General features: G+C 38.1%; 1 protein-coding gene across 1 annotated transcript in view; it reads left to right on the top strand.

Annotated features, from left to right (window-relative positions):
• The window catches only part of DCC (DCC netrin 1 receptor), a 1018954-nt gene that overhangs the window by 846376 nt on the left and 146958 nt on the right, over window positions 1-25620 (top strand). Inside the window, exons 14-15 of the mRNA XM_036010199.1 lie at window positions 3322-3432; window positions 24068-24262. Coding sequence (XP_035866092.1) covers window positions 3322-3432; window positions 24068-24262 — 306 coding nt within the window. The remainder of the gene's footprint in view (window positions 1-3321; window positions 3433-24067; window positions 24263-25620) is intronic.

Raw genomic sequence — 25620 nt, 5'->3', positions numbered from 1 at the left:
GTATTTGTAAGTATGCATATAAAATAAAAAAATAAGAAGTCAAGATGCTAGTGTCATATTATACTTTTTACAACTTTTGATTATAAAAATTGAAGATTTCCTGCCACTAAAGCTACTGTGTGTACACCGAACAGCTAAGATGTGAGTGGTCCAGAAAATCAATGTGGCATAGTAGCCACATGACCAAAAGAACTCACTGGTGTGAATTGTTTAGTATTTGTGCAATTGTTTTGGCAAATGAAATTTATCCCATCCAGCGCAGTATTATCAAATCAAGGTTCTGACTCCCTAAATAGACACACTTAAAGTTTTTTCTCTCTACAGAAGGTATAATCAGTTTAAAAAACAATGATATAAAGCAGCAATTACTCACCTTTTCACTTTCAAAGATACTGCATTAGTCCTAGGGCTGCCATAACAAATTACCACTAATGTGGTGGCTTAAAATAGCAGAGATTTACTCTTTCAATTCAGGGAGTCATAAACACAAAACCAAACAGGGCTGGTCCCTTCTGGAGGCCCTGCGAGAGAGAATCCATCCCATGCCTCTCTCCTAACCTCTGGTGGCTGCTGGCAATCCTTGCCATTCCTTGGCTTGTGGATGCATTGCTGAAACCTCTGCCTCCATCTTGGCTTACCTTCTCCGTGTATCTCTGTGTCCTCTCTTCTTCATTGGATACAGACCCATCATAAATCCAGGATGGTTTCATCTGGAAATCTTGAACTTACTATCTCTGCCAGACCCTATTTCTAAAAAAGGTCACGTTCTGATGTATACATGAGCTTTAGAGGGGCACTATTCAACTCACCACAGACACTTTTTACTATTTTTTCTCTCAAGGACAGTATTTTGAGTTGTATGCTCTGATAAAGTTTATTCAAAAATAAATGATTTCATCCTACAATTTTATTCATCTAAATTTTATGTGACAGAACTTCAAATAAACATGAGGTAACTCATCACCACTCTGGTTTATTGATTTTAGAGAGAGAGAGAGAAATAGAGAGAGAATGAACATTGATGTGAGAAACATCAATCAGTTGTCTCCCATACGTGCCCTGACCAGGGATTGAACCGGCAATGTTTGGTGCAGGGGATGGCTTTCCAATCAATTGAGCCACCAGGCCAGGGCTCAAAAATCTTTGTGTAAAAATATTGTGTGTAAGAAGATAGTATGTTTTAGTCAGGGTTCAACTTGAGAAACAGAACCATAACAGATACACTTTAAGAGATTTAGTTTAAGAAAGTGGCTTAAGTGGTTGTAATTGCTCGCCAGGCACTTCCAAATGCCACAGGGCAGGAAAGGCAGAATGGAGTTCTTGGGCGGAAGGTGCTGTCTGTAAGTAGAAGTGTTTCTTCGGGGAAGCCTCAGCTGTCCCCTTAAGGCCTCTCACCTGGTTGCATCTGGCCCACTCAGATTATGCAGGATAATATCCCTTACTTAAAACTGAATATGGATCTCAGTCTCATCTGCAAAATACCATCACAATACAGTGTTTGAACAACCGGGGACTGTAGCCGAGACTAGTTGACACATAAAACCAACCATCACAGACGATTGTTCTAATCAGTAGTTGGAGATGGTATTGACATAACTGTTCATCTGTTCAAAAAAAATAAAGTTAAATTTCTACTTAATGTGATAGAGAATACTCATAATGCATGGGAACACTTCAGATAAGACCACTGTGAAGGGCATGAGCTGCAGTGAAGAGGTAGACATTTCTTCCCAAAGTTTTCTCCTAATTAGTTTTTTAATTTCCTGGAAGACCTCTGCAATCCCTCTACCACAGTATCAACAATGCTTATGAAAGGGTGTAAATATCAACAAACAGCAGATGAATGCCATCTTAACCAAAAGACAAATCAAAGTGAGCATAAGCCTACATGAGGCATGACAAAGACCTTATGTTCAAACGTACGTGTTTGCCACCTTGCTGATGATGTTGGATATTGTAGTATATCATAATTTCTTCGTGTGGAACACTCTGTTAGGGGACCTTTCAACAGTGTTTTATGTGTGTGCCTTCCATGTGTCAAGCCCTGTAGTTGGCTCTGCAGATATACAATTAAAACATCAATGGAAGCAAAAACAGCAACAGCACCAACACCATTCTGAGGCCATGGCTTCATGGAGCTTCAGTCTATTTTATAAAATCAGAAGCCCTTAAGAGGACAACGTTGTGTGCTATAGACACATTCGTATGGATGAGTTAATCAAGTTGTCTTCTTTAATAGCACTTACTGAAGGCAGTTGCCCCTTGACATTAAGAAGTCCATTCTAACCATCACTTAAAACACTACCTCCTCTTAGTAGTAAATTATAATTCTCCTCAATACCAAGGTTTATCCTCCTATGCAAAAAGCTACAAAAAAATGTGTGATGTTATACATGATATAAGCATCATTACTTCAGTAATGTGTTTTCTTTATGAATTTTCCTTGGCACCAAATGTGCCATTTCAGAAAAAACAAAGAGGGATTATATTTTTATCTTTATCAGAGTAGCTCAACACCTTCAGATTTAAGAACTTGTCAATCTCAGTTGAGTCCTCAATATCTCAACAAAGTCACATGGTCTTTTGACAAGTGTCATTTGTTTTACAATAATTGATTATGTTAATGAGCTACTTTGCGATTTAGCTAAAAGGAAATTTATTTATATTAAAAATGTACATATATCATACTAATAATGCACAGGGCTCCTGTTATCTACCTGTACTCTCTGTGCACTCTAAAAACAGCCTGCAGTGTGCAATGTTATATGTCCAAATTATCATAGAGATAGGCTTGTGCCATGCTCTATGGGAACAATGCAAAACCAAGTATGCCTTGTGATGGTTTTGAGAAACTAAATCCCAAGTATTCTTTTCTGCTAAAGTGCAGTAGCTTTGGCTTCTTTTTCTTGGCCCAAAAACATAATCACTGACCTTGAATGGATGATGAAGACATAAATTTTTAGATTGACGGTTCTTGATTTATAGGCAGGCTTCTTCCAGACTGTGAGGAAAAATGAAACTTGCTATTTCTGATTATTTCTTCATCGTTCATATTTTATGTTCTGCATCTGCCCTGAGGCTATTTGCAGGGATACATGTTTATAAACTGGAAAGAAATAAATGAAAATATATGAAAAATAATTTGATTTTTTTGCTGTAATATGTCTGACCTTTTGGCCAAAATAGCAATAATTACCACAACAATCACAAACAACATAAAGCAAGTCTACTGTTGTTAAAATTTAACTAAAACTTTTGTAACTCGAGCTAGAAATACTGTTATTCACTGTTTCTTTTTCTTTGTGGAAAACTCTTTCATAGGACTGGAGAAAGGAAGTCAGTACAGTTTTCAAGTGTCAGCCATGACAGTCAATGGCACTGGACCACCTTCCAACTGGTACACAGCGGAGACCCCAGAGAATGATCTCGATGGTGAGCCCTTTCCCTAATCATCATCACTCTGACTTCCATCTTATTTGCTTCTTCAGCGTCAAAGCCTCCCTTTGAAAACTTTGATGAACTTCATCTCTGGTGATATTTATTTTTCTGATATCTATAAATGCAAAACAGGACAAAACCAAAAACCCCTTAATGAGTATAGGGTCTTCAACAATACCCTGTAAATATAAATTAATTATGCATTATTATAGTCCTCATAAGTCACTTTTTTCAAGATAATTTGACATTATCTTTTTCTATTGATTTTATTTTGAATAATTGACAAATATTTTTGTTACAGGAACTGCTATAATTTCTGATAACAATCATGAAATATACTTACTTTGCATTGTTTCTTTCCCTTTTTAATGATGCTTCTGCAAAACAAATTTGTAGTTTTAGTTTGTTTATGTTATGGTTATTAATATCTACTTTTTAAAATTTTTATTTATTGATTTTAGAGAGACACAGAGAAACATTGACTGTTTCATTCCACTTACTGATGCATTCATTGGTTGATTATTGTATGTACCCTGACTAGGGATTGAACCTGCAACCTTGGCATACGGGGACAATTCTCTAACCAACTGAACTACCTGGCCAGGGCTTTAATTTTTTATATAAAGGTCGATCTGCCTTATTTACTTAATTGATAGTTATTGAGATTTCTATAACAGTCATATATTAATGCATTAAATATAAGTAAATTTTTTAAAATTAGCAGATGAGAAATGTTTTATGAAACAAAAATATCACAACTAAATTAAAAAAATCAAAAGAAAGGGCTAATGGAAACAACAGAAAAAAATCTAAGTAATAAAACAGAAATATGCCATAGAGATTTAGACTTGCAAATGAAAGACATAGAAATTCATGAAAATGAAAGGTACTTGATTTAAAAGTTATGATCTGAAAACTTAAAGTTAAGTGATAAAAATTGGGACCAAGAAAAATGGCTGAAAGAATGAATACATGTGTATTGAAAATGTGATGGACAAGGTGACTGCCTAAGTCACTGACAATGAAATTCCCTTTTTACTCATTATTTGACCTGAAAGTATCCAAGTTACTGGATGGTAAGAATTCTATATTCCTTTCTTTTTCTATCCTCTTCCTCTCTTCCTCCTTCCCTCTTCATTTTTATTCTTGTTCTGGTGCATTTTCTTTTTTAATATATAATCTTTATTATATTTTTCCATTACCATTTAGTCCCCTTATACCCACCTACCCTGACCCAGCAATCACCACCCTGTTGTCCATGGCCATGAGTCCTTTTTCCCTTTTGCTCAATCTCTTCACCCCCTAACCTACCCCTCCCTGGGTTCTTCTTTCACCCCTCTTCTCAAGGCTGTCTTCTCTTCCTCAAACTCTTCCTTCTGGTTTTTCTCTTCCTCAATCTTTCCTCTCCTCTCTTTCTAAGTAATTTACCCTCATTCGTGATTTTAGTATAGTGGCTGATTAAATTTTACAAAATAATTATGATGGCAGTAAAACAATCAACAAAGGCTGTTCCCACAATAAGGATGATTGCTGTCATGTGACAGCACATCCATTCAAAGAATGTTGATAAGAAAATTTACTAAGCATTAGGCATGAAGCTTTCCTCTGAGAATATAGTAATAAATAAGAAAGACATGATCCTTTTCTTGTAGATCTTAGAATGTAGCAAAGAAAGACAAATGTTCTAAGTGAAGTGCTAGGAAATTGCCATTTTGTAGGTCAGCCCTGGTGATGTTTGCTATGTCTTATCTATCAACATAGAATGGATAGCTAGGTAGATAGGCAAATAAATAGACATATTGAAGATTTGCCTTTAAACTGAGACTTGAAGGATGAACAGGAAATAGCTATGCCAAAGCCTGCATTAGAAATTGAGAGAGGAAGAGTAGAGGACAAGGTAAATGCATGTCAAGTCAGACCATGGCACTGTTGGGGACCTGAAAAATAGACCATCAAGATCAAAACACAGAGATGACATGTGACGGGATTTGTCAGATACCCAGGTTGTAAAGCTGTCATGACCAAATGAGGACTTTGAAATTTGTCCTAAGAATGTCATTAAAGCAATAATATGCTTTATCTTAATCAAGTCATTAATGGATTTCTTAAAATAGCAACTTAATCATGTATGGATTTTGAAGAGATTATTACTCTGGCAGAAACATTTGAAAAATGTATTAGAAGTAGGCAAGCATAGGCCACCCCAGTTAGGACATACTTGAGGTGACATTACATTTTATGGAAATGTTATTTCCATAAAATGCCCTGAAGATGTTATTTAAGCTACACAAGTACCTAATTTCCCTATTTTACTTGAGAAGTAACTTTTGAAGTTTATATACTTATTCTTTAACTTGTCTTAGAAAATACAAATTGAGGAGTTGTGGAGCTACACAATTGCACTTCCCTTCACTGAAGTTTAGAAAACATTAATGTATGTATATTTATGCACATACATTAGTTTATGTGTTTATTTACTCACACTGTGTTTCTTCTTGAAAGTCTATAAAATAGGCATTTTTTTAAAATATTAGAAGTACAGCAATAAGACACTTCCAGCTAAGATGGAGGCATAGGTAGATATACTGTGCCTCCTCGCACAACCAAGATAGGGACAACAACAATTTAGAAACAGAATAACAACCAGAACTGATAGAAAATTGACCTGAATGGAAGTCAGACCAAGAAATTAAAATAGACACGTTCATCCAGACTGGTAGGAGGAGCCGAGTTGGGCAGCCGGGCGTGGGTCGGGGTGCAGAGAACAGAGACCATTGGGACTGGGTGCGTAAGGCATCTGGGACACACGGGACCACAGTGGGTGGACCCTGAGCACACAAGCAGCAGCTGGCAGACCCCAACCGAGGGTGGCAACGAGCAGACTCAGCAAGGCAGCGATTGAGAAGCAAGGCACTGCGTGCAACCCAGGATCATAGCGCTGGGAAATAGAGCCTTGGGGCACTGATTGATAACACCTGTGGGGGTTGAGGTGCAGGGAGAGACTCCCAGCCTCACAGGAGAGGTCCTTAGAAAGTCCCACAGCGTGCACAAGCCTACCCACACGGGAATTGGCACCAGAGGGGCCCAGTTTGCTCAGGGGAAGCAGCGGAAGGGACTGAGATCAGACAGTGAGCAGAGCAAGCACCACTGTCCCCTCTCGGACCCTGCCCCCACATACAGCACCACAACCCAGCGACTGGGGTGTCCTGCCCTGGTGAACACCTAAGGCTCCACCCCTCATACATAACAGGTGAGAGCACACCAAAGGGAATAAAAAGAGATGGCTCAAACAGAATTGAAAGCCTTGCAATCAATACTTTTAAGTGACTGAGAGATAGCCAGCATATCAAATGCACAGTTCAAAGCACTGGTGATCAGGATGCTCACAGAATTGGTTGATTCTGATCACAAATTAGATGAAAAAATGAAGGCTACAATAAGTGAAGTGAAGAAAAATGCACAGGGAACCAATAGTGGTGGAATGAAAGCTGGGTCTCACATCAATCGAGTGGACCAGAAGGAAGAAAAAACATACAACCAGAAAAGAATGAAGAAATAAGAATTCAAAAAATGGGGAGAGGCTTAGGAACCTCCAGGACATCTTTAAACATTCCAACATACGGATTATAGGGGTACCAGAAGGAAAAGAGGAAGAGCAAAAAGTGGAAAACTTAATTGAACAAATAATAAAGGAGAACTTCCCCATTCTGGCAAAGGAAATAGGCTTCCAGGAAGTTCAGGAAGCTCAGAGAGTCCCAAAGAAGTTGGACCCAAGAAGGAACACACCAAGGCACATCATAATTACATTAGCCAAGGTAAAAATGAAGGAGAGAATCCTAGAAGCCGCAAGAGATAAGGAGACAGTAACCTACAAAGGAGTTCCCATCAGACTGTCAGTTGATTTCTTAAAAGAGACTTTACAGGCAAGAAGGGGCTGGAAAGAAGTATTCCAAGCCATGAAAGGCAGGGAACTACATCCCAGATTGCTCTATCCAGCAAAGCTTTTATTTACAATGGAAGGGCAGATAAAGTGCTTCCCAGATAAGGTCAAGTTAAAGCAGTTCATCATCACCAAGCCCTTATTTCATGAAATGTTAAAGGGACTTATCTAAGAAAAAGAAGATAAAAAAAACATGTATAGTAAAATGACAGCAAACTCACAATTATTAACAACCACACCTAAAACAAAAACAAAAAGAAACTAAGCAAACAGCTAGAACAGGAATAGAACCACAGAAATGGAGATCACATGGAGGGTTAGCAACAGGGGAGTGGGAGGAGGAGAGAGGGGGGAAAAGTTACGGAGAAGAAGTAGCATAGATGGTGGTTAGAAAATAGGGGGAGGACAAGAATAGTATGGGAAATGTAGAAGCTAAAGAACTTATGACACATGGACATGAACTAAAGGGGGGGGAATGTGGGTAGAAGAAGGTGTGCAGGGTGGAGGGGGATGAAGGGGAGGATATGGGACAACTGTAATAGCGTAATCAATAAAATATATTTTTTAAAAAATTTTAAAAATTACAGCAATAAATAAAACCCCTACTCTTAAGATGTATACAAAGTATTGAGACAGAGATAGTAATAAATGCTCTAAAGAAAAATCAAGCACGCTTGAGGGAATAGCAAATGGTTAGTGGGTACTGTTCTGTAGAGGAGGTTGAGGAGGTCTCTCGGGTTAGTTAAAACACGTGCACAGACCTTAAGGCAGTGAGGGAGGGGGCAGCATGGTGAACAGGTCAGACAGCTGCCCTCCAGGCAGAACAAACATCCTGAGATTTGGCCCCATTGGTGGGTGTAGCAGGGCAGGGAGGCCAGGGTAGCTGGGCCTAAGCCATGAGGATGTGCATCGTCTTACCTAAGGAATAAAAAGATAGGATAAGCTAAACAAAGGCTTCCTTTTTCTATTCTACTTGAGAAACAACTTTTAAAGATTGTATATTTGTGATTTATCTTCCCATTCACCCTTATGGGGTACCCATTATTAGCCTCCCTTTTAAAGAAGGGGAACTTAAGCTAAGGACATTTAACTGCATCACGTCAGTTAACTGTGAAGCTGAAACTCAAGGCCAGGTTTTGCAAATGAATGTCCAGCTCAAGTTATCAGAGAAAAGCCTACATTAATGTTCCAGAACTGACCCTGTGGCAATGAGAGACAGTGATGCAAGGGAACAGATTCTAAGAAATGAGGTCATATCATTTACCCAAACTGAGGGCCCATATCTCTTGCTGGAAGGAGTGGAAATAAATGAGGCAGAGGTGCCGAAGGTCCCATAAAATACCCAGGATGGATGGGGCTCCCCACTTGACAGATGTGCTCTTCCTCCTCACTCGACTGCCTCACAGTCTCAGTGAGACTGAAATGTAGTATCGCAGCTCCTTGCATGGTGCAGACCTTTTGCTTAACTGCATGCTTTTCATGTCCATATGATCTTAACGTAATTCAATTCACACATCTGTGCTGATCAAGAATCTCTATGCCATGCTCAGGAGTGAGTAGACAGTGCTGCTTAATTGGATTTGTTGGAACGTTTCCCTGCTAGTGACTTAATCATGCCCCTCTTCTGTATGCAGCATTCCTCCTTACCTTTTCCTTATTTTAGAAGTGATGCAGTTATTATTAAATATAATTAAGGACTCTGAGTGTGCCAAGCAGTGGGGGTACAGATGTGAAAGACGAGGGAACAGCTCCCTTGAGGGGTAAACAGATAACGGCTGCACTGGTCAAAAGGACTTCACGAAAGCAAATAATACCGTATTTTGCCATGTATATTGTGTGCTTTCTTGCCCAAATTTTTGAGGGAAAAATAAGGATGTACATCATACATGGGTGATGCTAATTCTGTATCTATAAAAATGTTTTTAATTCTTTTATGTATGCTTATGTGTTAAAAGTATAACTCTAGAAAGCAATAATGATATCCACATGCAAAATGATACCCTGGGATCTGAGCATCAGTTTTGTTTCTAAATATAAATAAGTAAATAATGGAATTAAAAGGTTAAAACAAATGATTTTTTCCTGAAAGTCTGGGCCAAAACTGTGGGTGCACGCTATGTATGCAGGAGTGCATTATACACGGCCAAATACGGTACTTCGACTGGAAGCTCCAGAGAAAGAGGCTGACTACGATTACAGGGAAAGTGTGTGAGAAAGCATGGTAGATATTCTTGTAAAAGAATGCCTTTTGGAAAATTATTTCTGCCACTGTTCATTTAAATTGCATCCTCATTCTTCCAAATGTTACTCATTTATCAGTCAATTATCTTAACATGTTTCCCCACATTTCAAATATTGCCTCTTTTCTCAATCTTCCACTTCTTCATTTGGATGATGGTTGCTTAGGCTGTTCTGTCCTTGTCCCCAATGTACACATTAGCCATTTAAAAACATAAATAAAAATTAGTAAAAGAAAGCTAGTGGAGTTGATATTTCTTGCACATAATGCTGTTATGGATTATGATTTGAGATTGTTCACCCTTAAAACATAATGGAAACTAATAGCCACTTCAGGGCATTTAAGTATATGATTGTGGGAAAAATGTATTTCACTTGCCTTGTAAAGCCATGATTTGTTTGCTGTAAGAAATGAATAGGACCAAACATATTTGGGCCTAAAGCCGTCTCAGTGTAGTGACTCGTGATCTCTTTGCACTGAGATACTCCCCTAAAGTGATTTAAGTTTCTCTTCCTCTCTTCTGTTTTTCTCACTTTCATATTTCCGTTATTCAAATATTAAAAGGGATAACTCTTGATGGGAATTAATAATATTTGGACAAGTGTACAACTTCAGAAGTGGTCACAAGTAGCTCCAAAAGAAAGCTCAGCCTGATGGCTTGAGATAGCTAGCTAGCTAGCTATAGAGATGTATAGATAGATACTTTGTAGTAAGAAGATTTTTTTATAAAGATTTTATTTATTTTTAGAGAGGGAAGGGAGGGGGAAAGAGAGAGAGAGAGAGAGAGACATCAATGTGCGGCTGATGGGGTTCATGGCCTGCAACCCAGGCATGTACCCTGATTGGGAATCGAACCTGCAACACTTTGGTTCGCAGCCCGAGCTCAATCCACTGAGCTACACCAGCCAGGGCTTGTAAGAAGATTTTTAAGATGATATTCACCTCCTCTCATTTAAACTTATTCATGTATATGTTTAAATCATAAAGTTATATATAAATGAGTTCTAAGGGTTTCACAGCTAATGTTAGAAGGCTTTGAATTCTAAGCATTCCAAAGTCAGAAATGTTGATATTAGTCTTACTTAAATTTTCTTAAATTGTGGATATGGAGGAGGTTTTGAAAATCAACTAAATGGGAGGCATTCTTTCCTGTAGCCAAAGAAATCTGACTTGGAAGGGAGCTGCTGGCGTTAGCCCTCTCCAGGTGCATTGCACTGCATAACTTTTCTCACACTGCTTTGGGGTCTGCGGATGAACTCAAGGGTGTGACCTACTCCTTAGGTGGTGACCTGAGCCCTGTGTGTCACCTAAGCAGACTCAGGAGTGTGTGCTGAGAGCCCAAAGCAATTCTGTCTCCTGAGGCTCCCTTCTTCTTCCATTCTCTGCTTGGTTTCAGCCATTGAAAATCAACGGTGACTTAGAGAAGTGCTCCTATTCCTCATGGATTGCCCTCTAATTAGGATGTTTTGTTAAATTAATTATAGAACAAGCCTCACTGTTTGTTCAGGTTTGCCTGAAAGCATGTTTGTTATAACTAGCAGCTGGGAAGTTTTAAAATATTTATTTTGTGCCTCAAAACTTTAGCTTAAAAAGAAGACAAGATTGTTAGAATTCCCTGAAGTTCATATGTAAATGTCTTGCATAAAGATCTGAATGAATTTGTGGTGAAGTTCAGGCAGGTACCCTTAAGAACAGCGATTTTCAATTGGTGTGCCAAAAGAATTTTTAAAACATGCAGTACCTGACTATTCAGTCAGGGGCACTGACCTCTTTTCCCTTAGATTGTCAAATTAGAAAATGACAGCAGCCAATACAACAATAGCCACCCAGTGTGAATGAATCAAAATTATACCTATTATACCAATTTTTTCAGGTCAACAAAAAATACATTTTTGGGGGTGCTACCGAGTTTTAATAATTCTTTTCCGTGTACCATGAGATGAAAATGGTTGAAAACTTCTGCTCTAGGAAACTGAGCTGGGGGAATCTCTCTGTGCTCCTTTTATTGTCTTTTCTAATTTTGAAGTGAGCAGGTAGAAATTTCTATAAACATCAATCATACTGTAATTTGAAATTAAACTTCTACCTTAAAATGGAGGAGCTTAGCTAGCAAAAATTAGCAATGCAGAAACTCCTGAAAATACAAATGGGATGTAGCAAAAACTGTGAACCTAGGACCAATCTCTAATTTCCTGCCCCAGGAAAACAGATAATTAGCCTTATTAGCCTGACCAGGTAATTGTTGAATGGAAAGAGATTATTGCAAATTCATTTGGTTTAAGAAATGAATCATGAAAAAACTCATGCATCTTAAAACTTGCACAATATAAAATATTTGCCAAGAACATGGCTTTGAGAAGAAATGCATAAAGAAGGAATATTCCATACTAAAACTCTCATACTCATTCAAAAATAGATTATGAAAAATGGAAATTTTCTTGGCAGAAGAATGAGAAATGAGAAAAGTAAATTTTTCACTGCTTGAAAGCAATTAAAGAATAGAAAAAAAAAGAAGAAAAAAGAGGGAAGAGGAAAGGAAGGAAGGAAGGAAGGAAGGAAGGAAGGAAGGAAGGAAGGAAGGAAGGAAGGAAGGAAGGAAAGTGAAGAAGAGAGGGAGGAAAGGAAAATATTGTATGAGTCATGGTAGGATGCATAATGGCCTCCAAATGTCCATGTCCTTTAATATGTTTCTTTACATGACAAAAGAGATTTTGCAGGTGTGATTAGGGATTGTGAGAGAGGGGCTTCTCCTGTATTATCCAGGTGGGCCCGATGTACTCACAAAAGTCCTTACAAGAGGGGGGCAGGAAGATCAGCGTGACGGGAAGTGCTGTGACAAGAGAGCGGAGTCTGGGGAATCTCTGGGCAAGGCTGGAAGGAGCAAGGCAGCACATCATCTCTGAGGCATCAGGAAGGAACGTGGCCCAGCTGACACCTTGATTTGAGCTCACTGAGACTGATCCTGGAGTGCTGACTTCCAGGAATGTAACAGAATAAACGTGTGTCATTTTAATCCACAAAGTATGGCAGCAGTAGGAACCTAATACAGTTGCCAGAAGAAATATTTTTGGTTGTCCTTAGAGTCATTGACAAAGATAAGTAAGTATAGTCGTACCTAAATAAAGGTTTGCATAAAATAAATAAACCAGTCAGTTTGTGTTTTAGTGTTATATTAGCATCATTTTGAGCCCAAAAGTTATTAAAACAAAGAGCACTAAACTTGAAATTAAGAAGTAGGTCAAGAAAAGGGTAAAATAGTACTATAGAGTCTTAAAAATTCAGAATTTCACACCCTGAACATTTAATGAAAGTTTAATTTGAGCCACAGTGAAAGTGGCTCAATGATATACAGTTCTATAATGATATATTTAACTACTAACTTTTAGCAAAAAATAAGCTAAAGCCCAAAATTTTTAGTGGTTTGACAGAAGATAAACCCATGTCAAATTGTATATCCAGCCAACAATTGCTTTAAAAAAACATTTTAAAAAGGAAAATATGTATTTTCTAAATCATTGGAGAGATAAAAATAAATGAATCTTTACATAGCAAAGTACAACAAATAATTAGAAGGGGAAAGTGAAAAATCCTTCTAGAGGGGAGAAATTCCAAATTGTACAAAACAAAATATACCTCTCTTCTTAAGAGAGAGACTTTCAGATGTTGTTGAAAGCAAAATTAAAGTATACCTTTTTAAGACACTGGAAAAAAAACTACACAAATGAAAACTAGGCAAAGATCTTTATGACCACATTTACACAAGTACCGTAACGTTTGAATACACAATAGGCCTGTGGGATGAGGGGAGCCAATGCAATGGCCCAGCAGCCGTTTCGTCATGAAACCAAAGAATTAAGCCCCTTACTCTCACTCAGGTAAAATTCATCGTAAGTATAGGGACTGTGGCAGACAAAGCCAAAACTGATTTTTGAAAGCAACATAAAATGTGCTCTTGTACTTGAGCAAGCGGTACAAGCAAATCTCAAAGTTCCACTGTACAAGGAATGGTACAAATCATTTATACTTGGATAAGTGTTCAAAGAAGTTTCAAGTCCTTTTCTTAGCCCGAGCACACTTTTTAATGTGCTCATAAAATGTTCGAACCTCTTATGACTTGCTTGACTTTTTCTAAGTAGATTTGGTGGGTAAGATTGTGTACTCCGAAATCATCATAACTAGGCTTCAATCCTCCTCCACTTATTGAATACTCTTGAGCAATGTATCTTTGCGAAAGTAAACGACCCAGTAGCATTCAACAGTGCTTCTGCTATACATTGAACACTCAACAAATGCTTATTGTTCTTGCTGGTTTTGATAAATTACATTCAGACTTTGACAGCAATATGAAACACTGACACTATTGGTCTTATGAAGCTAATTCTTGTTTACGATGACTAAATGTTGTTGTCTGCATTAAGGAAATAGATGCATTCCCTCCTGATACAAAACCAGGGCCTACATTCAGTGCATCTTAACATCCCCCTAATTAAGATACAATATAAAGGGGCATTGTCATGTAATTATCAATAGATGCAAGAAGGCAAATAGGCACCCATTACCATTTTTTAAAAAAACTCATACTAACATGGGAATAATAGGAAGCTTTCAAAGTGTTATTGCTTTTGTAAGAAATTAAAAGCACACGTACACTGAAGGGTAAAATACTAAACACATTGCTTTAAGGTCCAAACAAGGCAGGGGAGCTTTCTTCTATTTGTTATTCAGTAGTGTGGAAGTTTGGGGAGAAAAAAACATAAAAAACCGTAACATTTTATTATATAAGGGATGTTATTTTTATAAATGTTGAGATTACATTAGGAAATTCCAAGATTAACATTAAAAATCTATTAGCATATGCACCAATAAGAAAATTTAATAATATGATCTATATATTCTTATACTAGCAATAATTAGTTAATTCGTTCAAACATTACAAAGAAAGAAATTCATGTGTACAGCAAACTAAAGTATAATATCCAAGAGTAAGTTTAACAATCTGTAAACACATGTATAAGAAAATAACATTTTATTAAAAGATATAAAATAAGACATGAATCAAAGAAAGTTATATATTGTCCTTCATGCAGAATTTTACCATTATATGAAGTTAGCTTTTCCAAGTTAATGATTAATTTAATATATTTCTAATCAGAATGATCTTCATATGGAAGAATCAATGTGAATTAATTCTGAGAAATTTTGAACAAGTAAAACACACATTAACACTTACTATAAGTCCTGATTTAAAATCAGTGTAGTATTGTCTGCCATAGAAATAGACAGGGAGAGCAGCATAACAGAATGTAGAAGACAGAAATATTATTGCTATAACTGAGAAAAAAGTAGAGGTGGCAGTTTAACTAGCAGATCATTCAATAAATGGTGTTAAGACTATTACCACTACTTGTGGTAGAAAAATAAAGATTACCTTCTCTTGCACCAAACCAGTTTTATTAGACCATGCTTTATGTGACTCCAACGTCTCTATGCTTTGCATGGGCTTGTCACAGAGTAGATGCTCAATTAATATTGACTACATAGGTAACTATGTCAGCACTCATAGCTAGGTATTAGCTATGTTAAACTCATACAACTTACATGGTTGGATTCTTCACTGATGTCCATTCTGGTGGTCAAAAGAAAAAAAATGACAATAAAGAAGAGCTAGAAAAATCCTTTGCTCTCTTTGTTATATGTATATACTTTTAAGTGCATTATCTTTTTCTCATGTAAGCTATTAATTGAAAACACAAGCATTCTAGAGATCAGCTTGGCATAAGATTTTAGAGATATTTTTTAAGAGCAAACAAATAGGTCTGTAGTTTTTAGAGAATAGGGTTTTAACTCAGTTACAGGAGAACGAACCTGAAACTTCATGGAAATACATCATTTGGAAAGCACTGAGACCCTACCCCCCACACCTCCTTCATCATAGGGTTTATTGTTCAATTGGCCCAAATCTGGAGGTTATTGAGTATGAAATTTATGGTAGAAAGAGACAAGATTCTAGTGAGATTTTATGTTTTAAGTTGGTCTTCTTGAACTATAAATTGAGAGAACAAATCTCCCAAATATTGATAGCTCTGATTCCACAGCTGCTCTTAGAAAGATACATCATGTCTATTGTCACGCTCTCAAAACAGATACTTGACCCATCCGGTGGAACTTGTCAAATCAAGAACTCCACAGATGGCACCCATGTTTGTTTAGTATTGTTTTTTTAAGCAAGAGATAACCAGGGGAAGAAAGATTATTTTGTCACTTGAGGTATTGCTTGAAGAGTCTTGTCTCTGAGGAATATTTTACATTTTTCCTTCTTTTTTTCTGTGAGTTATCATCAGAGCAAACCATGATTCATGTGTAAAGGTTCAGAGTTCATGGGACCTGGAATCTGATCAATTATCTTTTCAGAAAGATGCCAATTACTCACTGGGCCCAGACAGACAACTCTATTCCAATAATCTGCCTATACTGCCACTAGGAGTGAATTTGTCCACATCAGGAATTAAAGGACACAGATGAACTCCATCACCCTCACTCATCCACCAGATCTACCATTTAATTGGCATAGACTTAACAGATGCATTTTTTTCACAATTAGGATTCACTGTTGTGATATTAAAGAAACAAATCTATCAAAACTTCCTTGTTAGAGCACTGACTATATACCTACCTGCTCCCCTTGAATTTCTACATTTTTTTCTTTTCTGTCTGGTTTTGTCCTACATTTTGTTTAGGACAAAATTTGTTCCACTTTTGTTCTCAGTTTCTATCAACAGCCAGTTCCACCAGGAGCAGTGATAGGACAAGAGAATACTAGACAAACAAAAGTAGCTCAAAATAAAGTAAAATGCTAAGATAATGAGGTTACTGGACATACAACAATTAAGATAGAAGGAAAACATATTGAAAGTAAAAAATTAAATACCGTTAAAAATTATAAATCTTGTCTGAAAAGTTAAAAAGTGAGATAAAGAATATAAAATGTGTAGAATAGCTAAGAATGCAAACTATGTGTGAAATAATAGGGTAACAGCTGCCTACCACTGGATTAAACACCTTTGAGAACAAGAAAACTGTGAAATATTAAATGATAAAACATTTATTGGAATGCTAAGTATTATGCCTATGCATAATAGGTCTCCATACACTTTAGCCATTATTGTTGTTATTAGTCACAAGAACAAAACAAACCTGGATGGTTTTTAAAAATTTCAATGCTGAAAATAGATAAAATTAGTCAAAAAAGCAAACGTGTTCCCAGCAGAAGTATATCATAAAATTGATGATATGGATTAATGCCCAGGGACTGGGGGGAGGAATGACAGCAAAGGGGGTCCTGGAGGAAGTTGTGAGGCTGACAGAATTGTCCTGCATCGTGGGCTTGTCAAAACCCACAGAACTATAGACCACTGAGTGAAGTTGGCTGCACGTAAATTTTAATAATATATTTAAAAAGATGTTACTGAGAAGACAGAGGAGTGGAATTAAAAAATACAAGTAGAGTTCAGTGGTGAGTGGAAGTGGTTTTCCACTACAAAAATTAAATAAATAACACTCAAAGTTGATGGAGGTGAGTGGCAGAAGGAAGCTGATGTCCATGGGTGGGAACAGGCCCTGCTGATAGACATGAGCACATCAGTGTATATACGAGACCTGTCTGGAAAGACAGAGATTGGGTGTGTTGATTGCCTTAGGTAATTCTCTGTGAAGAAATATAGGCTATTAAGGACTTGAACAAAAGTCGAACAGAGTGACCCATAAAATACAGCACACTAAAAAGAAAACAGATACATGAGTATTTGTTAAAAGAATCAAAGCCTGACACTGCTGGGCACAGCCAGTGACACCAGATGGCGAACAGCAGCGATGGATTTCATTAGCAGGAGCCAGCAGACACACTTCTTGTCCACTAGGAAAACACAGCCTTAATAACTATTTTTCATCTTGTTTCATGTCTATGTCATTCCATTCTTTTTCTTAAAATTCTTATCTTTGGGGGAGAGTTGTAGAAAACTGTGGTCATTTTATAGTTAATGACAGTTAGGCATTATGACAATTGCATTGAACCTCCTAGGAAATGGGAACTTTGCTTCCATATTTGTACTTTGTGCCAGGAACTGTTCTAACTCCTGGAGAATTGAAGGAAAAGGATGAGACAAAGGCTAATGAAATAATCTCATAACAAAGGTAGAAGAAGGAGTGGTAATAAATCCTAAAGGGAAAAAAATGAGAGAAGATTATTAGGAGATTAGAATATTAAGAGATTGGGGGGGGGATTGCAATTTTAAATGCAGTAGCCCGGGAAGGCTGCAGATGGAAATTAAGTAACAAAACCTGAAGGAGGTCAAGGAAGAAGGCATAGCTTCCCAGGCAGAAGTGCCAGGAGGCCACAGCGCACCTGGCATGTGTAAGTAACAGCAGTGTCCGGTGTGCAGTGGATGGCTGGGGTTAGGTAAGCAAAGAGGAAGTGACAGATGGGATGGGGAAGGGGTAGACCACACATGACCTTTCAAGGACGCCGTGGTAAAGAGCCTGGTATGGGATGACTTTGGGTGGGAGAGGATTGGAGTGGAGCAATACCATGACCTTATTTGCAATTTATTTTATTTTCATACACTGTATCTCTATTCATACACATTTATTTTTAAATGCCCTCTGTATGCTGGCGGGCTTCCACATCTATGTACCTGACCATGGCCTTGCACCAAATCCCATACTCTATATCCACCTACTTCCCTTGTATCTCTACAGGTATGACTGCTAAGCATCTTACATTTATTTTTTTTATGTTATCAATGCAAAACTTTTTTTTCAAGATTTTATTTATTTATTTTTAGAGAGGAAAGGGAGGGAGAAAGAGAGAGAGAGAGAAACATCAATGTGTGGTTGCCGGGGACCATGGCCTGCAACCCAGGCATGTGCCCTGACTGGGAATTGAACCTGCGATGCTTTGGTTCACAGCCCGCACTCAGTCCACTGAGCTATGCCAGCCAGGGCCAAGAATCTTACATTTAACACGGCCCAAGTACTCACTTACTTTTCCTTAGTTCAGTACATCAATCTACCTGGTGCCCAAGCCAAAGATGCATGGGTTACCATTACGTCTTCTCTTTCCCACACCACTCACATCCAGTCTACAGCTTTGTTGAATATGCCTTCCAAATCTCCCAAACATGTCCACTTCATCTCCACAGTGGCCACCCAGACAAGTACAAAAGCATTTTTGGGTCTCCTAATTTTTAAAAAAAAAACATTTAAAAATACACCCTAAGTAAAATTTACCATCTTAACCATTTTAAGGGTACAGTTCAATGGCATTAAGGGCATTCACACTTTTGTACAACCATCACCACCACCCTTTGTTAGAATTCTTCATCCTACAACATTGAAACTATATACCCATTGAACAGCTCCATAACACCCCTCCCCCCTGCCCCAGCAATCACCGGTGCACTTCCTGCCTCTTGGAATTGGCCCACTCTGAGTACCTCATATAACTAGAATTATACAATTGTCCTTTTGTGACTGGCTCATTTCACTTAGCATAATGCCCTCAAGGATGATTCAGGTTGTAGCAGGTGTCAGAATTTCCTTCCTATTGAAAGCTGGAAAACATTCCATTGCACCTACCTGCCCCAGTCTGTGTATCATCTGTTGATGGACCCTTGGGTGGTTCCTACCTTTTGGCCATTGTGAATAACGATGCTATGAACACAGGTATGTAAAATGCCTGTTAGAGTTCCTTCTTTCAGTTTTTTAGGGAATATACCCAGAAGTGGAAATCACATGGTAATTCTATTTTTAATTTGTTGAGGAACTGTCTTTTTGTTTTCCATAGTAGCTGCACTGCTTTACATTCCCATTGGGTAACTCACGTTTTATTTTCTTCATTTTCCTTCTTACCCTCTATGCTCTAGGCACAATGACCTTCTTTGTTTTTAAACAGTAACCTCACTCTTGCCATAAGAGTTTTGCAGTAGCTGTCTCCTCTGCCTATAAAGCTTTCCACCCAGATGTTTGCTTGACTGGCTCTTTATGATCATTCACGTCAGACTCTACCAGTGATACCTCCCTTGGGGGGTCAGTTGCTATACCGTCAGCATGGCACTTACCAAGATCTCAGGATTTCCTTGTTTGTTTGTGTTGGTCTTACCTCCCCAAAACTATATCCCCCACACCTATAGTACGATAATACTATGACTGGCACATTGGCGATCCACAGTAATTGTCTAAAAGTCACAGGGATTCATCTGATAAATTTCTTCGTGTGTCATATGCGAACACTGCTCATTAGTGGAAATCTATAATGACCACTCAAAGAATAATAAATGTCCTTTAGAATCAAATTAAACCAAGGATCCATAATTTCCTAGAATAATCAAGAGTGGCAGTTGACCTAGTTATCTTAACATTTCAGACTCCAGTAGAAATTTTGGGCCTCATTAATTTGGATATTTCAGGGAAAATGTGTTCTTTGGTTTCAGATTATTTCAATAATTGCCTTGCTCTTATCTACGCTTTATATGTGCACTCATTGTCCTAGAGGCACTTGTGAAAGCTTTCGTGTATTTCTGAGAAACGAATTTCAGCTTCCGCCTCCAAAGAGTATTCCTGTCACACAGCTTCCACGGCAGGTTTTCTGAGTTGATGTTTTATAGTTCGTCCACTCCTGTAGTAACTACTTCCATATACCACAACGTCATCTATGTTAGAAAAAATCTCACCCACGTAGGATACAAGGAAAATTGTCATTTCCGTCTATATTTAGAAGTGAATGGGCAGCACAAACAGGCTATTTTAGATTATGAACAGTCTCCTAACACAGTTATCTTTACAATGAGGCCATGTATTAGGAATGGCTTAGGTCTTATGGTATTAGGTCTAATACTGCCTTAAAAGGCACCCTTCTCTCTGACCCTACGGTCTTGAGTGGTAGAAGGCCATTAAGTATTTAGATGTGGAGGCATCATATATTCTTATATATTAACGCCCTTTTGTAATGCTAAAGTTGTTTTAAGGTAAGGATCTAGGACTTAGGAGTGGAGAGTAAGGTGTGTTGTTGTAATAACAGCCCCTCTTCTCCAATAGCTAATGTGCACACTCCTCCCCATGGTACCCTCAGAGCTCAGACAGATGTAATTCTGTGGGCACTAACTTAACTGACTTGCAGAAGAGCCACTCTATGGTGTGTAGAAAGATGGAGGAAGTTAGTGTTCTGAAAACATTTTATATATTTTCTCCTTTTATTCTAAAAGGTCTTGAATACTATCATTAAAATTCTAGGCTTCTATGTTGTTTTTTAAAAGTAATAATTGCAGAAAATATGAATACTATTTAGTTCATTTTGTAAATGTAAAATTATCTTATTGTTTCAATAATTATTTATTGTAAAAGCTTCAAATGTGTTAAACAGAGTTTATTATAGAGCCCATTACATTTGAAGGACACGGGAGAGCCTTTGTGGCAATAGAGCTGAGAAGTATTTTTAATTGACGTTAGTGGGGTGACATTGGTTCTCAAAACTGTACAGCTTTCAAGTGCACAACTCAACAAAACACCATCTGCACACTGCACGGTGTGCCCATCGCCCAAAGCGAGGTCTCCTTCCTCCCCACTGGCCCCCTTTCCCTCTGGTTATCACCACATCTATCGTCTACATCTATGTAGTTTGTGTGTGTATATATATATTTTTTTTTTGCTTAATCCCTTCAACTTCTTTCATTCAGCTCCCCAACTGCCCTCCCCTCTGACAGCTGTCAGTCTGTGCCATGTGTCCGTGCCTCTGTTTCTGTTTTGTTTGTCCGTTTGTTTTGTTCACTGGACTCCACATATAAGTGAGATCATATGTTATTTGTCTTTCTCTGACTGGCTTATTTAAGTACTCAACCCATCCCTTTCATCTCTTTTATTATTTTTACTTAGGGTTTATAGTGGGGAATCATTCACGTACATTGTGTTTCTGCTGTTGAGGTTTATACTCATGTTTTGAGATAACCTTTTGATGGTGCCTTTGCATATTGCACTGCAGCCTTCTTCAGGACAAAGAAGAGCTTGTCTCTTTTTTGTTCACCAATGGGTATCTTCAGATGAAAAAGGCGTTTTTAGAATATGGTGTTGATGTGGCTTCTTTAGAATGCAGCATCTTTTGAGAAGCTGTTGGTATAGTACTATTTTTAAAACTTTGGTGAAAGACACACTTCTATATATCACTTAAGCTAAAAGTATGTGTGTTGATGGTGGGTAAATTTGGTAGAACTTGCATCTCCTTTGGCTATTTCATGAAGGAGAAAAATATAATATTACCTTTAATCATCAAATTATCTTGCATAATTGGACACATTTCACCATTAGGGATTTTCAGTTAGGAGAAAAATAATGAACACAAATAGTTTGAATAAAGTTCAAATCACCAATATTTTTGATATCTATTAAATCCTAGGAACTGTGCTAAACACTTAATGGACTATAAAGTTTATATGGACACATTCTTTCTTGAATTTATTCCCAGAATACCTACTGATTCTAAAGAATAGATTACATGTGCCTCTATTAAACCCATAGAAATATTTATAATAGTATATCATTATGACCGCCTTTTTGCTTGTCTGCCTTTCCCATTAAATTATAAACTCCTAAGAGTGCAGGCTTTAATGTATGCCGTATTCCTTCTCTCCTGTATCCTGATTGTCATGGTAACCCGCCCTATACTCCAAAGATAGCAGTTGCTCTATAAATATTTATTAATTGGATGACGATAAGTGCCCAGAAAGTACATCATTTCTTTAGGATGGGATCATCAAGAAGAATGATGATATAAAAAATCAGAATGCCAATTTATTAACGTTCAACACAAAACATCCTTAAAAGTAACTCTATGGCAGGACAGCATGTGCATCCTTTCCCTGACAGTTACCCATACTGAGAGTGCTCGTGTGCATTGTTTTATGAAACTTTCTCATCACCGTAGGAGACCTTTGCTGTCCTCGTCCTCACTCTGCACGTGAGGAAACTGAGGCTAAGAGAGGACACACGAGGTCTCTCACCACTAGTGAGTACACAGTGCAATTTGGACTCTAATACTTCCAGAGCCCAAGCTTTGTGTCCGTCGATATTTGGAATGCCAATTTCATTAAAAGCCAAACTCAGAGAAGATAAGAAATGTCAAGAGGACACAGAGCTAGTAAATGACAGAGCCTGATATTAAACCAAATTTGCACACTTCGAAGTCTGTGAGGCTTACATCCAGGCCACTGTCTCCCTTTCTGGGCTCATCAGTGCACTTTTCAGCATAGGTCAGGGACTGTTCTAACCGTGCTGACTAAATCCTGACCCCAAACTATTTCTCCTGACAATTTCTTGAGAAGAGATTTCTGTGTTTATTTTTTTATCTCATCTTTATTGTATTTTTTCCATTACCATTTAGTCCCTTTATGCCCCTCTCCTCCCAGCAATCAGCACATGGTTGTCCATGCTCATGAGTCCTTTTTCCTTCATTTTTATTTTAAGGTAAATCAAAGTAAATAATTCTCGGGAAAGACAGTTTTTGACATTTTGTTTTCCTTTCTATTGTTCTTCTATCTGCCTTGATTTTGTTACTAAGCAAGGGGTCACTGCCCAATGTGCCTAGGTGCCAAAATTATAACTCTAGCCTTTGAGAGAAGAAAGAGCTTATTTATGAAATGCCAAATTGACTCGCAGGAGGTGGGAAGCACCACTCAAATCTGTCTTCTCAAACGGGTGCCTGGACAAGTCTTTTTGAAGGATTTGGGAGAACAAGATAGCCTGTGGTAGTGCGGGCAGTGCACATTTTGATTGGAGGGTTTTACGGAACTTGGTCAGTTAGTTATATAGGGTCAAGGGGCAAGAGGAAACACAAAGGAATTCCAACCTGACTGGGCTTGACTGGTCAGTTCTGTATTTGTCCATATTTCATCTGGCCAGTGAATCTTCCTTATCGCAAGACCTCTTGCTTCCTAAATGGCTCTGGCGGCCACACTTCCACTACTTGAGCTCTGTAGACTGAAGATTCTTGGTTGCTGGGCCAACCTGAGGACAGGTACAACATATGCGCTCACTGTCTGGAAAATAACTCAAAGATTGCATTAATCTGCACTGAGCTCTAAGGGCGGAAACCCCATTTTAAGATGATCAATGCTATTTCAATTTATGACCTTATTAATAATACCTCAGAAGAAATAGAAGGAAAAAAGCCCAAAGAAAAAGATTAGAATAAAGATGAATGGGAGGTATTCAGCACCCTCTTGTGCTTAAGAAACTCTGTGAAAGTCAAATCTAACATGTGCTGAAGCAGGGAGGAACGTGGGCCATAAGTGATGCACATGTGAGCCTCTATGAAATATGCTTTTAAGTCTTGTGTAAGTGGGAATTGCACCTGGCTGTGTGTTCTATTACCAGACGGGCTGATGATGCCTGCCTTTGACTTCCAGAATCACAGGTCCCTGACCAGCCAAGCTCGCTTCATGTGAGGCCCCAGACCAACTGCATCATCATGAGTTGGACTCCTCCCTTGAACCCGAACATCGTGGTGCGGGGCTACATCATCGGCTACGGAGTGGGGAGCCCTTACGCTGAGACAGTGCGTGTGGATAGCAAACAGCGATACTATTCCATTGAGAGGCTGGGTGAGTAACTGTGCTCTTTATTCTATGAAGGGAAATAAATCATATATTGAAATTATTTTCTTCCTTGAAACAATAGTTATTTGGAATGTTATTTTTTAATCTGCAGCATATATTACTTCTTAAAACAACTCTTCTATCTTCTGTCCCTCTACACACACACACACACACATTTTTCCTCTCTGGATTTTCAACTGGGGAATTCTATCTGGAAAGGTTTGTAGGGGTGGTACCCTAGTGCGTACCCTTGCTCCTGTATCATAAGGATATGAAAAGTATATTGAATCTTCTCCTTTACTGATAAATGGAAACTTCTAATCTTAATAATTCTTATAGAATGAAAGTCAACACATTTTTTATCTTTTTCTTACCAGAAAGGTAGTCTGTCAGTTTTATCCTTGAATTATTTAGTCACATTACCTTCTTTTCCCTTTGCATTTATAGATAAATCTTTATGGCTAGCTATGTCATTATGATAGTAAAACAACAAAATGAAAAACCAAATCTTTTGTTTCCTTTTTATTGAATTTATGGGAGTGACCCTGGTTAACAAAATTATACAGGTTTCAGGTGCACAATTCTGCAACACCTCATCTGTACACTGTATTGTGTGCTCAGCACCCCAAATCTCCATCCATCACCATCTATCCCCACACACCCTCCTCCCCCTCTCCCCACCCCTCCCACAGCCCTGCAGTCACCACAGTGTTTTCCACATCCTCGAGTTTTTTTCCTTTTTTTTGTTCAATTTCTCCACCACCCCTCAGCTTGCCTGCCTCCACCCGCACCCTGATACCTGTCAGCCTGCTCTCCATCTCTGAGTCTGTCTCTATTTTCTTGTCAGTTCGTTTTGTTCATTAGATTCCACATATGAGTGAAATCATATGGTACTTGTCTTTCCCTGACTGGCTTAGTTCACTCAACATTATGCTCTCCAGGTCCATCCATACTGTTGCAAAGGGTAAATTTTCCTTCTTTTTCACAGTCAGGTGGTATTCCATTGTGAAAATGTACCACCAGGCCAGCGACTTAGACTTATCAGACTCTTGTCTACATATATTTCTGATCCTTCTCCAACCCAAGTTCTCTTATTGTACTTGTACTTAGTTTATTGAATGTAATACTTCAGTTATGCTATATTAACAACTCATTGAAAATCTGTTTATTCAGAGAGGGCTAGGCTATGTAAAAGTTCATATTCATTTTATCTCTGGTTTTCCATAGTGCAATAGAAATCATATCATTAACAGAGGGACATAAAAGAAAGATATGCTATATCCAGGGTTTATATAGAATTGAAACAATTCTTATAAAGCAAAATCAAATTGATTATATCTGCTGATTTAACACGTATTATTTGC

This window comes from Phyllostomus discolor, chromosome 9 (assembly GCF_004126475.2).
Source record: "Phyllostomus discolor isolate MPI-MPIP mPhyDis1 chromosome 9, mPhyDis1.pri.v3, whole genome shotgun sequence".
NCBI lineage: Eukaryota > Metazoa > Chordata > Mammalia > Chiroptera > Phyllostomidae > Phyllostomus > Phyllostomus discolor.
The sequence above is the reverse complement of the archived record's forward strand: the minus strand, read 5'-3'. Positions and strand labels throughout refer to the sequence as shown.